Below are 17,620 nucleotides of genomic sequence, written 5' to 3' on the forward strand. Positions count from 1 at the left end.
ATACTTAGTGTTCTGACGGCCAGCGGGCTGCCAGTATTTTCACCATTTTTGTTTTTTTTGGAGGCCATAGCAGGCTCACTTTTTGGAATATACTGGAGATACTGGTATCACATAAAACTAAAAGATCTAAGGAATCTATAGGCAATCTATGCTTCAGGATATTGAGTTGGGAAGTTGTCGAAATAACGATTCATGGTAATTTTCAAAGCGGTCATGTGCACTCTGACGTCATGTTATCTCAATGAAAATAGGCTCTCTGGGTTCCCACAAGTCTTCTCTTTACATACATGACTGCCTTCCAATTCAGAAGGCATGAAAAAAATAACACAATCCGTTACTTTCTTTATTTGCAAAGACTTGAGGCCATGTGACGTTGTGGAAAACGAGAGCTACAGGCTAAAGACACTGGAAGCAGATATGTGACTCCGTCGCCACGTTATTTTACGGACACAGCCATATCAAAGCTATACAGAGCAATGAAGCTTAAAGTTTTTGCAAGTTTAGTAAAAGGCTGCAGTTGTTGTCGTCCATACATGTTTGATATCAGTTGAGTTCAGTTTGACTGAATACTTTGTTGGTCAGTCTGTTGGTTTGACTCTCATTGTGGAGAAATAAAAAGACTGAAGTGAGATGAATAGACTGAGAATTTTCTCTCATTTGACAAAACAATTCTTGATTAATTTAATTTTGTGGACACAAAATGTATTTAAACAGTTAAATCGCAATATATTGTATTGCAACATTCACCTTATTGCAAAGTGCTTAAAATTGCAATAATATCATATCGTGACTCAAGTATCAGGATAAAATGATATCTTGGGGCCTTTGCTGATTCACACTCTAGTATATATGCTGCCTGAAGGACTGTGGGTCACATTAGCCATAAAAGTGTGATGGTTTTTATTCTGCAAAAGCAGACCTTATACACTAGGATATCCTGGTATTTTTGGCCATACTGCACTTGACATACTATGTATTGGGACAAACTAAATATTTCTCTGGCATACTGAACAGTATAGTAGAATGGGTATTGGAACACACAGACTGCTTTGTTGTGAATCATTTCGCTGCTTTGTACTGAATGAGAGAGTCGCAGATCGAGCTTGGGCTTTTTTTTTAATCTAATAATCATTGTTGGTGAAGCTGACAGAACACATAAAGACATACACACAAATAAAAGACACGCTCACAAACTAAAGAGTATATTGCAGGTAACTTTGTTATTAATATGAACTGAGTGAATGTTTATTGATACAAAGTGAACTGTCAAAGGTCACAGGAAGAACACATGTTGAAAACAGCAGCAGAACTAAATACTTGCAGTTTTCTTCCCTTATAAAGAGATTGTTTTACTTCCAAACAGGAAAACTTGACCTTTCCTTGCAGGGAACAGAAAATGTATTCCAGGCTGTTTTGTCGTGGTGAAAACACAACATGTCAGCCTTCCTGTGACCTTGCTGACAATAACATCATCCCTCTGGATGTTGAAAATGTTGGATTGAGTGGTGCGTGGTACTCAGTTATATTGTTGCCCATGCAACCACAGTGTCATCTCAGCTGTTTTCATGCTTTTCATGGGGCTGTTTTTCAAGTTTTAATTAAAGCCACAAACATTGAGGACAAAAACGAAGAAAAAGAAGAAAAACTGCATTTTTAAGCAGTCTGCACTGATTGTATTTTTCTTTCAACAATCAAACAGATTGCATGGAAATGTTCACAGTGTGTGCATTATTGCCTGCTGTCACATCTTTTTTTATTAAAGCCAAGGAAATAAAACAAACTTAGAATTTGTGAGCAATATTCATATATACAGTACGGCTGAGAGAGGAAGTGTTGGCAGGCATCTCCACGAGTATGAATAAGGCCATCTGGGAAGAATTATCCTCATTATAACAAAAAAAAGGCTAACAGTGATTTATGCAAGGCTGTATTCCACTATCTCATAACGATAAGCATTTTATCATGGTGAAACACGCATTATCTCCGTCCACTCCCCTGTTTCTCTGTCGAGGCAGGATGACTAATTAACAGCATTAGTTCCATAATTCGGAGAAAAACCGTGATGTCCAACATCCGATAGTTAAATCAAACTCACATGTGGTGCAGCATCTCATTCCTCGCTATCAGGAACACAAAGCATCTCGTTTTAATTAGGCGACACTGTGATGTCAAGGCCCGGATCACTGACCACAGAGGACCGGGCCTCCTTCATCAGCTCATCCTTCTCAAATAAATCCAACCGGCTCAGACATCCCCTCGCCTGAGGCCCACAGGCTTTTACAATTGATTTGTGAAGTGATGCTGCTGCCAGGAAACCTCGTTTATCACACTGCTGCAGTCAGTCATGAGCATAAATCATGATGGATGTCATATTTAAGGCCAACGACACCATGAATATTCAGCGTTTGTCTTCGGTTTGCCCTGCACATCTGGCCCAAATGTTGTGATTTGACTTGACGGCTTTGGTAGCATGAATCCTGACATTTCTCACTGTACTGGATGAATAATTCAACCTTGTATAATCCTATAATTACTGAGCAGTCAGTTATGGATTTCAGGTCAACCGCATCCACCCTGATGACTCCAGCACGCACTTGGCGGGCCTGGAAGAGGATTCCCGTGACACGAAGCTTAACTGTGGAGGTTAGGCCTACGCGTGCGGTGGGCTGAGCTGCTTCAGACCTGAAGCACCTCCGCATCCTTTTCATCCCTCTGGCGTTGGTTTGAAACAATACCACACAACACGTAAAGCGGAGGGTGAAAAGTTGATATCTTGCCCTTTTAATAACACTAGCAGGCAACACATTTATTCCCGCTTGCACATAAAGAAACTCACACCTGTCCAAGTCTGCACTAACACGTAAAAGATGTGTGATAAAAGACAGCAACCTCGCCTGAAGCATAAAAGCATGACAAGTCTTTGGAACAAGACATTTAAAAGACATTTCCCATTCTGTTTTGTTTGGCCTCTCCTTCACATGCATTCACAGCACAGGAACTCTGAGCTCACAGGAAGAAATAAAAAGAAAGAGCTTACCTTTGACTGATGAAGCTGGATGCCATAGAGGAGAATATTATGGAGCTTAGCAGCCTTAGAGGCCAGGTCCATGATAGCTGCCTGCTCCACCGCTCTACCGCTGACGGACAGCTCATCTGAAATGCTCAAATGCACCTATCAAAACAAAAGTCAGAAAAAAAGAGAGGATCTCTAACCAGAACAGCAATTATGCTCCTTTTTTTTGAGAAATTGCAGCTCATTGTTCTAGCAGTCGTTTTAACATGTTGCAACTCAATCGTCCTGCATATTTAAGGTAGTGTTTCAGAGTCGCTCTACTGTGCTGAAAGTAAACAGAGGTTGCACCGTCCTGTCTGAGGATATAATGATTCTCTAATTCAGCTATAAATCTGTAGGCCTCTGGGGTTTATTTTCCCCCAATTAGGGCAGCGTAATCCAGAGACATTGGCTCACATTACCGTGTCATCCCTAATCCAAAACTTAGCCGATTTCCATAACCGTCCTGCTGACAGAAATTTAACTCGAGATTTATTACCTGCAATTATTTTGTCATACACCCTTAAAATCTGAGCGCGATAGTCAAAAGGATCGTTTCAAATGTGTCAAGACGTTGGCTCTGAACGTGCAGTTATTACACTTATACTGGAGCATCAATCAGACGTTTGCTGTCATCAGGTGACGTTCAAGTTGAAGAGTGACTATTCAGCACATTAGTAGGTGTCAAACCTCCAGGCCACTCGTTCATGAGTCTGCTGAAGCACTGACAGTGATATTTGTGCCAATATGAATTATCAAGATCCAAAATAGAAACTGACACATGTAGAATAATGAATTATATATTCAGAAATCTGTCTTTAGTTGTGGCGACATCCTAAAGCCAAAAAGGTTGAGAAAAATGGATGTTCTACTTCATTTACACTTCATTTGGGTTACACAAGGTAACATCTTGGAACTATTAGAAACACCTTCTCTGGTCGCTGGGCTGCTCTACTGGGAGGTTAAAGGAAAGAGCTAATCTGACTAACTATTTTTTTAAAAGTACTGGAGCTGTTCGGTACTTTGTAAAGGATATGTTTCCATCCAGATATTCATAAAGCAGCTACTGCAGAGTACAATAACAGAAAATTCACAGTATAAATACAGAATGCAGGTTTTTATTCATGTTCAGCTGTTTTTTAACCGAGAAAACACTTTATTATTAGGGCCACGGGGCAATCGCAATCTTCTTCCTCTTCCGGACGCAATTTCGTCCCGCTACTAGTCCTACAACTTGAAGAGTTGCAGGCCAAATTATATATCAAAACGTGCGGTTTGATCGGGATCAGAGTGCTATTATTTTTCTCTACAGAAAATGTAGAGAAACCTCCGACACAAGTCGCGAAAAACTGCCCAAAATTTTGCATTGAAATGAATGGGACAGCTGAAAAAAAAAAAAAAATTGGAGATTTTTCAACGTCTACTTCTCCGGCATAATATCACCTAGAGACTCCATTTAAACTTTAAACAGTAGACACAAGTCTTGTGTATCGCTGTATTAATCCACGTTTCGATAGGTCATATAGTTTTTTATCAATCCCTGTTCAATGACCATGATCATTTTTGGAGAAATTCTGAGATTATAATGGGTGTGTATTGCACGGAATGTTCGTTTCACAGTGTGTGACATCATCGCCAGAGTGTAGAGGGAGAGAAAAAATTGTCAAAAAATAAATTTGAAAACTGCGCTCCAGGCCGCAAATTCCACTCTACAGAAATAATTTATACATAGAAACGTAGGAAAATTTGTCTTCTCACTCACAATCATCTGGTAAAGCTGTCAGAGTTATAGTTTGGGCGTAGGACGCACAGATGCACCACCAACATGCACCAACAGACTCATTGGCTCCCATATTAAAAACGCAGGAAGATTTCTGAAAAGGGGAGATGTAACAGTTGTTTTAGATCGCTCTAACAAAGCTATTTTTTCATTTTTCTAAAAAAAACAAAAACATATGTAGACGTTCAGGAAGAACTCAGGACGCTCAAAGTGAAGTTGGATCAATGATAGGTATTATGGTTTTGCCAAAAATGCTTTCTGTTCGAGGCCAGAAATTCCAGTCTGTCCACCTCTGGCTGCTGTCAATGTTCCGGGACATTGGCAGGTGGCAGTTAATTCTGTTGATTGCTTTGATCTGATTGCCTTTGATCTTTGATGTGATTACAGTTACAGATACACACACACATGCGCGTAAGCGCGCACACTCCTCACACATGCATACACATGCTTCAAACACACGTAAGTTAAGTTACCACAGGTAACTTTATGCGATTTTCACTACACACACACTCCTCCAGATACACGTTTCTCTCTCTCACACACACACACACACACACACACACACCACACTGAGGTTAAAGGGCATAGTTTGAAATTTCTGAAGAATCTCATCATAGTGTACACACACCGGCAGTAGCCCCCATGACCCTTTCAGAATTTCCCCAGAGGAAATTTTCTAGTTATTATTATTGGTGCATGTCTACAGCTGTTAAAGTCACTGACAGCTGATCCTGATATTTATTTGACATTAAGTGGCTATATATAGAGAGAAATTTTATTCTTATTTGAAGTGTTGAGTATCAGGGGATAGGCCTAGATAAGTATTTTATACTTCAGCCTACTCCCTTTTTTTCCGGACCAAAATGATAACAGGAAATGCGTAGTGAATATTAAGTTAACTGGTTCTTATTTCGATCTTATTACTTAGATGGGGCAGATGCATGTATAGGTACAGGTCTATATATACTGTATGTGTGTAAATGTTTATATGTTTATGTACATCTGTTTAATGGTGCCTATGTGAGTATGTGTATGAATATGTATATGCATCTAGCCTACGCTGTTGTAGTTTATGTTTGTTTATTTTTTCGGTTCGAAAAGAAGAATTAATTAATAAAAAAATAATAATAATAAAAAAAAACAATTCATGTATCTTCTGTAAGTATGGAAGAGATGAGTCAGAAGGAATAAATGTGCATAAAACAAACACTTGTTCTCTTCCTCTATCAAACCACAAATGGATACTATCAGACATTCAATAAAAAGCAAAATAAAAGGAGAAAGTAAAAGAAGAAAAACAAGAGATGCTCCTCCATCAATGCATCCACAAGTTCTTTAATTGGAGGTGCGTCTGCGTTCATGCACACTTGATTTTTAGTGGTTGCTGCTATAAGTAGCATAGGATGCCCACAAACTTAAAAATCTTACACTAGCTTAAACAGAAGAAGTGGGTGCACTAAAATGAGTAAACTCACACAAAGTGGAGTTTACTACTGCTTACAATGAGTGCTTACAATTGAAACTAAAGGGTGACTGTCATTAATTTAGTTTGTTTGCAGTGGTGGAAAAAGTATTCAGATCCCTTTCTTAAAAGTACTTATACTAATTACTAATACTAATAATACTAATACCACACTGTGAAATGACTCCACTACAAGGAAAAGTCCTGCATTCAAAACTTACTGAAGTAAAAGTACAAAAGTACCTGCATCAAAATGTACTTAAAGTATCAAAAGTAAAAGTACTTGTTTTGCAGAATGGACGCACTGAGATTATCCATCTAAATGGGTCAGTAATAATCAGTAGTAATACAATCCATTTATTGGATTATTACTGATACATTTATATAAGCAGCGTTGTAATTTTCTTTAGGTAGGGCTCCTTTTAACAACTTAATATACTGTTATGAGGTTTAATGAAAAAATAAAGAAATGTTAAAACCCTTTAAATTGTTCATGTTTTCATGTTAAATCTTGACCTGAAAAGTAACAAAAGCCTTAATGAAGAGAAGTAAAACATATGATATTTTCCTCAAAATGTAGTGGAATAGTAGTATAAAGTGACATAAAATGAAAATACTCAAGTAAAGTACAAGTACTTAAAATTGTACTTAGTTACATTTCCCCACTATTTGATTGTAACCCTTGAAACTTAGTTTCACCATTGACTCAAACGCTAACATAGTGTTAACACTAGACGTGCTGCTGTGGTTATTTGCAGTTTATTACAGCTCCGGTAATGATTTAGAAAGGTGGTTAAACTGATTGCCAGAAATATGTCCCAATGTGATTTATACCACCAATTACTTAGAATAGTGTCTACTACATAATGCAAAAAACTCCTGGAACAAACATCAATCATAGATTTACGATACCTAACAACATGAGACTTGAGGTGCTAATATCAACAACATGGAGCTCTGTCTTTGAATACGATGCTCACGGCCATGGCACCTCATTTTCACAGACGATTTGAAACCGTGACCTCCGTCAGCCGGTCTGCTTCTCTGCCCTCGAGGCTACCACCTACACTTCAAACTCTGTGATCCCACCACTGATCACTTCCATGTGATCAAACTGCGTACGTGTGCAATCTAACAACAGCCCCCTGGTGCTGAACTAAGCTTCATCACTTATAAGCGTGAAACTCAGAGGCTGCTTCACGTTTCTAGTAGTCACAACTTCCCAGACAGTTCACACACATTCTAACGTGACCATGAAATCAGGTTATACAGGGAGGGTAAAGTCAACTCTGTGTGATCTGTTATGGTAATGGATTGTTTTCACTATTTGAAAAAAATGCCTTAAACTTTACAGACACAGTAGATTTTAATATAGTCTTAGTCTTTGGTGGTTTTTGTGAGGCTGCATATTGAATATTTTCATCATCGATCAATCATCTCTTGTTAAATTTATCAGTTAGTTTTTGTCTCTAAAATATTGATCGGCCAGTCAGTCGATAAATGACTTAAATAACTTATTGTCACAATAGAGCAGACTAAAGCCTGATTTCCACAGTGATTTCCACTGCGGAACGGCCGCGCCGCGGTCACCGTTGCTGATCGCTGCCCCTCTAATCAATGAGACCATCCCCACCGGGCGCGCAATCCGTAGCATTTCTATTTTCTCCGCGAGCAGTTGCTAAACCACGTCAAGCTCAACAGAGCAGATTGCACCAGACAGGAAATCCGACACAGAATCAATGCAATAAACTTCCGCCGCTTTCAAAATAAAACACAGTACGCAGTTCATGCAGCCTAAAACTACTTCACATCAACATTACATCTTGACTGGGGCACCAGATCAGCAATCAATCATTCAAAGGGTCTCAGAGGATCGGCGACAAGGAAGACAAGAGACTGATTGTTGAAGTGGAACATCATACAATCATTTATGACATAACACATTGTTTTTATAAGGATAGATGATCAGATCAACAGATCTTCCACGTCAGAGAAGCAAAGTAAGCTGTTGGTAGTTGTTGTTTACTTTATACACATAGTTTATCACGGGATCTCGCGGTCTCCCGTACGTTCAGGATTATCGCGTGTTCTCGTTATCTCGCGTGTATACGGCTGGCTCGATACAGTGCCATTCCGTGGCCGTTCCGTGGCCGGTGGAAATCCCCAGTAGGATAGAGTGGAGAACAGTACAGTAAAGTACAGTCTAGAAGCCCAGACTAGACTGGAGTAGAGTAGAAGGGAACAAAATAGAAGAGAGTGGAGTAGAGTACAGCAGAGAAGAATAGAGTCAAGTAGGTTAGACCGGAGTAGAGCAGAGCACAGTAGAACACATCCAAAATAGAAAATACTAGAATTGGGTGGAGTAGAGCAGAGTAGAACAGAACAAAGTTGAGTAGGGTAGAACAAAACATTACAAAATAGAATGGAATAGAATAGACTAGACTAGAATAGAATAGACTAAACTAGAATAGAATAGAATAGACTAGGCCAGGCGAGAGTAGAAAACAGTGGTACAGTACAGTAGAGTACAGTAGAATACAATAGAAAATGGTCGAGTCGTGGAGCAGAATTAACCTGAACAGAATATAATAGAGCGAAGCAGAGAAGAATAGAACAAAATAAAGCAAATACAATATAATAGTAAAGTCCAAAGCAGTAGAATAACAGAACAGAATAGAGTGAAATAGAATAGAACATGTTGATAGTGGGACTTGTGGGAACTTTGACATGCTTTTATAGGGAGTCAATCCCACTAAAACCCAGATTCAATCTGTGTGTTTATACATGTGAGTGTGTATGTGAGTGTGTGTGTGTGTGTGTGTGTGCGTGTGTGTGTGTGTGTGTGTGAGAGAGAGTTCCAATCCTTGTTGAAAACTTGGTACAACAAACAAGAGCAGGGGTTTCAGTGGAGTAATGCTGCGTGACATTTGCAGTGATTGAGGCTTGTTCAGTGGTTAAAAAGAAAAGAAAAACGTCCCTCTGTACGTTTATTTTGTTCTTATTACCAACCGTTGTTATGGCACTTGCTCTTTGTTTCAGTTGAAGAGGTCAATTTCCAAATTAAAAGAGAATAAACAGGCCTCTCACAAATATTTAAATGTTTCTTGCATCAGATTTGATCAGTTTGTTTTAGGTTTATCTCAAACAGTAAGCGAGGGCGAGCTGCGGCGCTCTCCTGGGAGGTGTACGGTTTCCAAACAGCCACAGAGCTCATCAGGGGACCCGAGGTGGACTACAGGTGACGTTTTACAAGCAAAAAAAAAAGAAAAAAGACACAAGGTTTGGCTCACTGTGTGTGTGCATGTACCTCAAAGAAACCGAATCCGTTCTGAGCCAGATGTCTTTATTCACGAACATGCAAAGAAAAGTTCATTCAAAGTGTGGGAAATGATACTGAGACATGTTTAACTCTACCAGAAACACACACGTGCACGCACACACACACACCATACATTCGCTGACTTTCGAGTATATTTTCAAGGACACACAAGATCTGATAAACACCTAAAGTAGTCTGTTCTGCCCCTTCAAAAGTCAATAACAGCTTATTCTTGTAGTTTTTTTTATTACAATTAGTCATAACTTCTAGAAAAAAGTTAAAATCTGTTATAATTGCATATTCTTAACTTTTAAAAGTAGTTTTTCCTCAAAAAAGATTTGTTTGTAAAATATTGTCCAAAAAAAAAGACATTTACAGTCTAATATCATTCATATTTTTAAATAATTTAACTATTTAGACTATTAAATACATTCAGACATTCAAATAAATGTATCAATGTGAATTTTAGCTTAACCTTTCTAGTGGAAATCCTGCAGTTGCTCAGACTGCATATTAATGTTTAGAGTTATTTCCAAGGAACTGTAAAATATTCAATTCCTGTGCTTCCTTTCAAGGGAAAAGCAACCACATTCAGGATGACCGTGGGGCTGAATGTGTTGTGTTGTATTACTAGTGATGGACTGAAGAACAGCCATAAACAAAAATAATAAAAAAGTAAAAAACAAACTCACACCCCTGACACACAGACTGTATTTCAAGTGAAGAAGAAGAAAAAAACTAGAAGGAAAACCATCAACCCTAAGTAGAGTGAAAAATAATTTCTGTGTCCGGCCTGTGATTTGTACACTGACAAACAGACAAACAAACCAAAGCGGAAACATAACCTTCTAATAAATAAGTCAGATTTAAACAGATCTTTTTGTTCTGGCGTGACAGACCTGAGTCAATCCCATACTAGTGAAACATGCTGTGTGGTGACTTGCAGCTTTATTGAAAGTCCAGCGTATCAAACGCATCAAGGCAGCGGTTTAATCTAGTAATGCTGTGTGACATTTGCACTTATTAAATTGGAGTTGCCACAGAGAGCCGGCTATCCAGGTTCTGTTGGCCTCATTACCGAGTTTTATCCTGGCACCGGTCTGCTGGTCACAGTTAAAAAAGTTGAGATCGGCTTTTGCAAATTCAAGGGTTTTTTCCCCCCTGTAACAACATGCCAAAGTTAATGTAAAGTTGATGCAAGGGAGCATGTTACTCCCAACATCTATGCATTCATTCTTCTTCACTGGTGGGAGATTAGTAATGGAAACAGACAGGAGTCTACGGAGTGTGGGATACATTTGGACGTGTGCAATCTCAGGTGGCTTTGGTGACTTGGCTCAAATTACAGTTAGGCAGTCCTTCCCTTTGGTCCAGAATGAAATATCTCAAAAACTATTACATGGATTGCCATGAAATTCAAAAAGGCATTCTACTGACTCTGGCGAGACCTTGACGTTTCATCTAGAGTCACCATGAGTTTCACATTTGGATGAATTGTCATGAAAATTGGAACAAATATTAATTTCTCAGCCTCACAGAGAGAGAGATTGCCAGGGAGGCTGTGCAACTCTTGGTCTTTCTTTTTTTTTTTTTTGCAAAACCATGGCTGCAGTGGGCTGCACGGTGCTGTAATGGTTAGCATGCTTGTCTCACAGCAATAGGGTCGCCGGTTCGACTCCGGCTTCTGTGTGGAGTTTGCATGTTCTCCCCGTGTCAGCGTGGGTTCTCACAGGGTACTCCAGCTTCCTCCCACAGTCCAAAAACATGCTCTTAGGTTTAATTGGTGACTCTACATTGCCCATAGGTGTGAATGAGAGCGTGATTGTCTGTCCAGGGTGTACCCCGCCCCTTGCCCAATGCCAGCTGTGGTCGGCTACAGCCCCCCCGCGACCCGATTGTGGACAAGTGGTTAAGGATAATCAAGGTTCATACACTTTTTGAGTGGTCAAATTCAAGCACTTTTCAAGGACTTTTAAGGTCCATTTTCAAGCTTTTCCAGTATCTTACAACGATTGTAATTGCATGTTTTAGATGACTAATCACATGTTAAAAGGGGTAATTTCACTCATATCTCCATACCGACAGTGATGATTTTACACTTTTAACAACCAAAAGTACAGTTTGCTAATCTCAATATTCAATTTAGTATTTTTTCATTGAACATGTGATTATCTATAGTCAGATTGCAAGAGAAATACAGCAAGAATTTCAAGCATTTTCAAGCACTTTATTCAAAATCCAAGCACTTTTTAAACCTTGAAAATACAACATTAAAATTCAAGCATTTTCAAGGATTTCAAGCACCCGTACGAACCCTGGATAATGAATGAATTAATAATTGGCTGCAGTTTTCATGCCTGGACTCACCCAAATCACAACCAGCGGGTGAAGAAGAGCCCGATTTGCTGCCTCCAAATCCGTCAGTATGGCCTCCACTTCAGACAGGGAAGAAGGATTGACCTGGAGACCAAGGGAATCAAGAACTAGATAAGAACTTCTGAGGCAAAATGGCAATATTCTCCAAGACGAACATCAACAAATAAAGTCTGCGAGAAGCTTTTAGAAAATATAGACCCTCCTTTGCTTAGACAAGATCATGAAAATGTATGCAGATATGTTTTCATTTCTCAGAAACGCTGTGCTTAAAATAGGCACTTACAGAAACCTGGATGAAGTTCCACTCCTTCAACAGATATCTGACGTTTTCTCCCATCAGATCTGGAATGACATCCAGCTCCTGTGAGACAGAGATACCCTGATGTTAAATATACTGTTCATACTTCTAACAGGATCCTGAGTGATACCGCTGCAGTACCAGGGTCCTAAAGCATCTGATCTCTAATGACTGATTGACTTCAGAGCTCAAAAGGTCAAAATGCGTCTGGTTTTTGTTTCAGCCACTTCTTCAATCATTTAGAGTGAGAGCACACTCACCTGTTTTCCTGTCATGACTGATTTTATGATTCTAAAAAAGTCTAAATACCCTCAGGGAGTATGCAACTGAATGGCATATTTCCATAAACTGTAATCAGAAGCTTATTAAAACAAATGGAAGAAATTACAAAATAGAAACTGTTTCTGGGCTCCTTTTTACTTCTGAACTGGCAGGAAAATTCGGTCATATGCAAAACCCGGGGACATCGATCAGACACAAGCCAACTTAAATTTCATTACACTGCAAATTGAGTCAAAGGCCTACGCACGGCCAAGAATCGTAAAAGCTTTTTTGCACAAAGAAGCAGGACATTTACATCCTGATCTTTCCAGTCAGCTTAGACCTTGGCACACGAGTGACATGAGGCAACCGGATAACACGCCGTGTCCGCCATGTTCGTTTCACATTCATCTCTTGTTGTTGTGCCTAATTACAGCCTGGTACTACAATTTCACACATGCAGGAAATAAACAGAAATAAACATCCAGAGGCCGAGTCTGGCACGGAGATACAGTTGTTGTACCCATTAAAATAACAGAAAGTCGTTGGAAATGTGAAAGGCTTATGGGAAACATATGTTGGAGGGTTAATTGGTCTTGAAAGATAACTGCCCATGGCTTCAGGAGGAAAATCATTTCGGTCCGAAATGTAGATTTGCAGGGTTTTAAAAATTTGACATGATCTAAACCAGGTTGGGCATGAAATCCCAGAGTAGGAATGTTTATTTAAATTTAGGCCCGGGGAGCCAAGAAGCCACGGAGGCTCGGCGGCTAAACCGCTCTGAGGACACAAGAAAAACAAAGTGCTCAGCAGAGAATTGAGCTGCCCGTGGAAATGAATTTTATACTTGTTATAGATTTTTTTTATTTTAGACGAATAATGTACACTAGCGTAATTAGCTACTTTACTGACTCCATTGCTGGAGAACGCGAAGTGGCGGTCGTCGCCAGTTTTCAGAAGCAGGCAGGAGTAACATACATTCAAGCCACCTTAAAAAAAGACCACCAGTGTACGCTATAATCAGAATATTTTCACTGCTTTACGATGGATAGATGGATATATGGATATATGGATAGATAGATATCCTTGCTGTCTGGCAGGCCTTAACAGCAGCCATCACGTCTATGTATTCTCTCCTCAGAGCCATCAGACTCCTTAAAAACAATACATTTTGCCAAACAGAACATGCAAACTTCCTCTCTGTCTAAATGACAGATCCTCTTATAGGTTGAGGTTAATCATTAAAACCCTCCACTATGTTGATACATGAGTCTGGGGATTGTCTTTGATCTGGGCTAGATATGAGAATATTATCATACATCAAGATAAAAGGGTTTGTGTTAGGGGGAGAATACAGAGGAGGTAATTTGGCTGCTTTTTTTTTTTTTTTTAAATGAAAAAGGTCTTTCCTCGTTCATGTACTTAGGTGCCCATAAAACTTTTCCTTGTCTGAGCTTAGCCTTTGATCCAAATGCACTAATGTTTGAATAATTGATAGCTCTAAATTAAAATTATGCAATAAAAGAGGAAAGTAGGATGGTGACAGACTGCAAAAGTTAGTTCAACATGAAGGAACTCGTACATAGGAAATAGAGGTTTACCGATATTTAGTATTTAGTAGACTTTAGTATTTAGTATTTCCTTTTCGATGTTTATGAAACACGGACAATTGTTAGGTGACTCATAATAACAAAGCTTAAAATTTGCTCACAAATGGGACATCTGATATGGGACTTTGTAGGCCAGGAGTTCTTGGCATTGTTTGTAACTAGAGATGGTTTATTGATCTGACAGTATAACACAGCAGAGATGATTCAGGGTTATTTATACTTTCACAACAACTACCTCAATCACAAAACTACTTGTCTTCTTGTATGTCATCACATAGGACATGATGGCATTTTATATCATGGAGAAACATTCTTAAATTTCATGTAATTTGTTATGTTATGATTAGCTAATATAATACAACAAAAGATGTATCAAATTAGATTTGAGCAACATTTCTATTTTCTGCCTGTAGCCCCTATAGGACAGGTCAGTAGAGTAATAAGATTAAGCTGCTACTTTGTTTAAAACTGCTGATTTGACAGGCCCAAACAGTTTTTTATGTTTTAGGTTATGGGTGTACAAAGAGAAAGACAGTGGCACTGTAAATCAGGAAAATGCACATGTATTTGTTTGGGTGTTGGGTTAAAATATCTGGAATATAATATAATATAATTCTGGAATATTTCTCCAGAACTGTAGCCTCGAACTGGTGAAGACCCTCATTGGTCAAGAAGATGAAAAGGTGTGAATGACTAAACAAAAACAAGAAAAACAAACAGCTGCTCCGTCCTGTGTCCTTGTTATTTTCTACTATCTTCAGTTTCAACTGATGCTGTGGTAGTTGACGTCCACATTGGTATTGAAATTAGGGTTGCAAAGGGGTGGAAAATTTCCAATAAATTTCCTGAAACTTCTAATGGTAAGTTATGCAGAAGAATTTTGGAAATATTCAAAATAAAAAAAGATGACATTTCAACAGATTTATTTGTCAGTAAAACTTTATCAAGTTTTCATTATTTTATTGAACAATCAATATACTATAAAAAACATTACAGATCCCCCCCGACCCAAACCTAGGGCTGGGCCATATGGACAAAAAGTCACATCCCGATATATTTAGGCTGATTATCGATATAAAATATATATCCTGATATTTTTATCGCAAAGTGAGAGAAATTGTTCAGTCAAAGTCGAAGCCAAGGAGTGCCTTTTTTTTTTTTTTTTTAATCAAAGCTCCATGAAGTGCACATTAAATATCTTAAATAAAAATAGCCTATGAAATAGTCCTGCACTAAGCAGTGTGCTGGGTGCATGTGATTGAAGAATAGCAGATATACAAGTTTACCTGCATGAAATCCGGTTGTTTTAATCAAAATTATGCTAGATTGAAGACAACTTTCAATTTTGTAAATCCCCTGTTTATTCCCATTTATTGTCAAAAATTTCTGTTAAGTCCGTTGGGAAGTTTCCTAATTCCCCGAATTCTGGAACCTTTATTGACAAGCCGCGTTTTTTTTCTTTGATGAAAGCAAAATATTAGGGCTGCGCGATTATGGCCAAAATGATAATCCCGATTATTTTGATCAATATCGTAATCACAATTATTAATCACGATTATTCATCATGTTGGGGAAAACATCTGTATTTTCATTGCACTACTTTTAAACAAACAATAGGAACAGTTTTTAGTGTGTGCACAGTTTGTAAACAAACAGAGATCGCTAAGTGAACACCTCCTGCAGCAGCACATACACACTGTACTGATACAGGGCTAACTGTTAGCCTATTAGCAATTTGCAGACTGGACGCTAAGGGGTTAACATTCCTTCCGGCTCTGCAGCTGGAAAAGACTGCTGCAGGAGGACTGTGCAGATTCGACTCATTCTTACTCTTCTTAAAAAGAGCCGCCGGCCCCCGTGGCTTGTTGGGAAGAGTAAGAAGGAGTTTAGAAGAAGAAGATTACTTCATTAATCCCACAATGGGGAAATTCAACCTCTGCATTTTTTACACACAACACACACCATGCAAGGAGCAGTGGGCAGCACATTACTGCGCCCGGGGAGCTGTGGAGGGGGGTTAGGTGCCTTGCTCAAGGGCACTTCAGTACTAGACCTGTCACGGACTGCCCATAACACCAGAAAAAGTCGCTGGATTTTATCGCCAGTTATATATAATATAATATAGCAACAAAGTCGCTAAGTTGGCAACACTGCTTCGGCGGCTTTTACAAATGGTGCGTGTTGTTGTGGCGTCGAGTACCACGTCACAACAACACGCAACCAGGCTTTTTTCAGGGGAGAAAAAAGGCCCTGCTCTTCCACAGGGCCAAAAAATGTCCCTTCAAAAGACCTCTCCGGAAGGCTCAGATTCAAATTAGGGGCATTTCGGTGAGTGAGACCCGCCTCATTCCAGGTATTGGGCTGTAGTAGAAACACCCTTTATGCTACAGTCCACGGAGTGACTTGAACGTACCGCTGCAAGGTGCGCTTACTCGTTATTTATTTAGGCAGCTACATGAAACCTTAACTATGCGTTCGCCCCCTGGTGGTTGCAGGAGAGCCGCATTTTAAAATGGAAATATTTTATTTATAATTATATTATTTATAATATATGGTTAATTTAATCGTGGCGGCCAAAATCGTGATCACGATTAAAATACGATTAATTGTGCAGCCCTATAAGATATAGTACCAGGCAGAAAGAGCATTTCAGACTTCCAGATTTTGGGAGTTTGGTCATTTTTCCTTGATATTTGTGCCTCCACCATGACTTAGTAAGTAGGCTAGGTAGGCCACGATAAGCTCCAGCATCCATTGCAATGCTGAGCAGCTGCGTCCGGTGGAATAGTAAAAGCTTGAAATATTTGCTGTTAATTCTCACTGAGGCTTCGAAGCCCTTTGTATGGTATTCAGCACAGCCTGGTATTTTCAGGAGAAAACTGGATGGAGTCATTTTTGTATAAATTTTACATCGAAAGACAACCGTTCCTTTTTCTTTTTTCTGTAAGCCTGGATTTAAACTGCATCAAATGGATCTCTCAGATAACATCCTGCTGAGAGAACCCCTTAATCATATTCTTACTGTGAGCGTCTTCCTCTTACTCATAATGCTGCCAAATCCTCCACCTGTGCACACGCACACACGCGCACACACGCACACGCGCGCACACGCGCACACACGCACACACGCACGCACACACACACACACACACACACACACACACACACACACACACACACACACACACACACACACACACACACACACACACACACACACACACACACACACACACACACACACACACACACACACACACACACACACACACACACACACACACACACACACACACACACACACACACACACACACACACACACACTATAATGTCAGTTTTCAGCTGGACAGCCCAGCCTTCCTTATCCCTGTATTAGATTCACGTAATGGCACTAGGACAAAGGTAATTCTTCTTCTTCCGCTTCTTCCACTCTCCTTTCATCTCCCCCTCTATTCTCTAA

At 39.4% G+C, this 17,620-nt stretch overlaps 1 protein-coding gene across 4 annotated transcripts in view; it reads right to left on the bottom strand.

Annotated features, from left to right (window-relative positions):
- crppa (CDP-L-ribitol pyrophosphorylase A) overlaps positions 1 to 17,620 on the bottom strand; it is a 66,664-nt gene that overhangs the window by 21,495 nt on the left and 27,549 nt on the right. For 3 of the 4 annotated variants that reach the window (XM_059338954.1, XM_059338953.1, XM_059338955.1), the window contains exons 7-9: positions 12,273 to 12,350; positions 11,981 to 12,073; positions 3,038 to 3,172 (exon numbers count right to left, since the gene is read on the bottom strand). In XM_059338954.1, coding sequence (XP_059194937.1) covers positions 3,038 to 3,172; positions 11,981 to 12,073; positions 12,273 to 12,350 — 306 coding nt within the window. Of the gene's footprint in view, positions 1 to 1,451; positions 1,869 to 3,037; positions 3,173 to 11,980; positions 12,074 to 12,272; positions 12,351 to 17,620 lie in introns of those variants that run through there. The other variant, XM_059338956.1, reaches the window with a different exon arrangement.

The sequence above is a fragment of the Centropristis striata genome, chromosome 8 (genome assembly GCF_030273125.1).
Source record: "Centropristis striata isolate RG_2023a ecotype Rhode Island chromosome 8, C.striata_1.0, whole genome shotgun sequence".
Lineage (NCBI taxonomy): Eukaryota > Metazoa > Chordata > Actinopteri > Perciformes > Serranidae > Centropristis > Centropristis striata.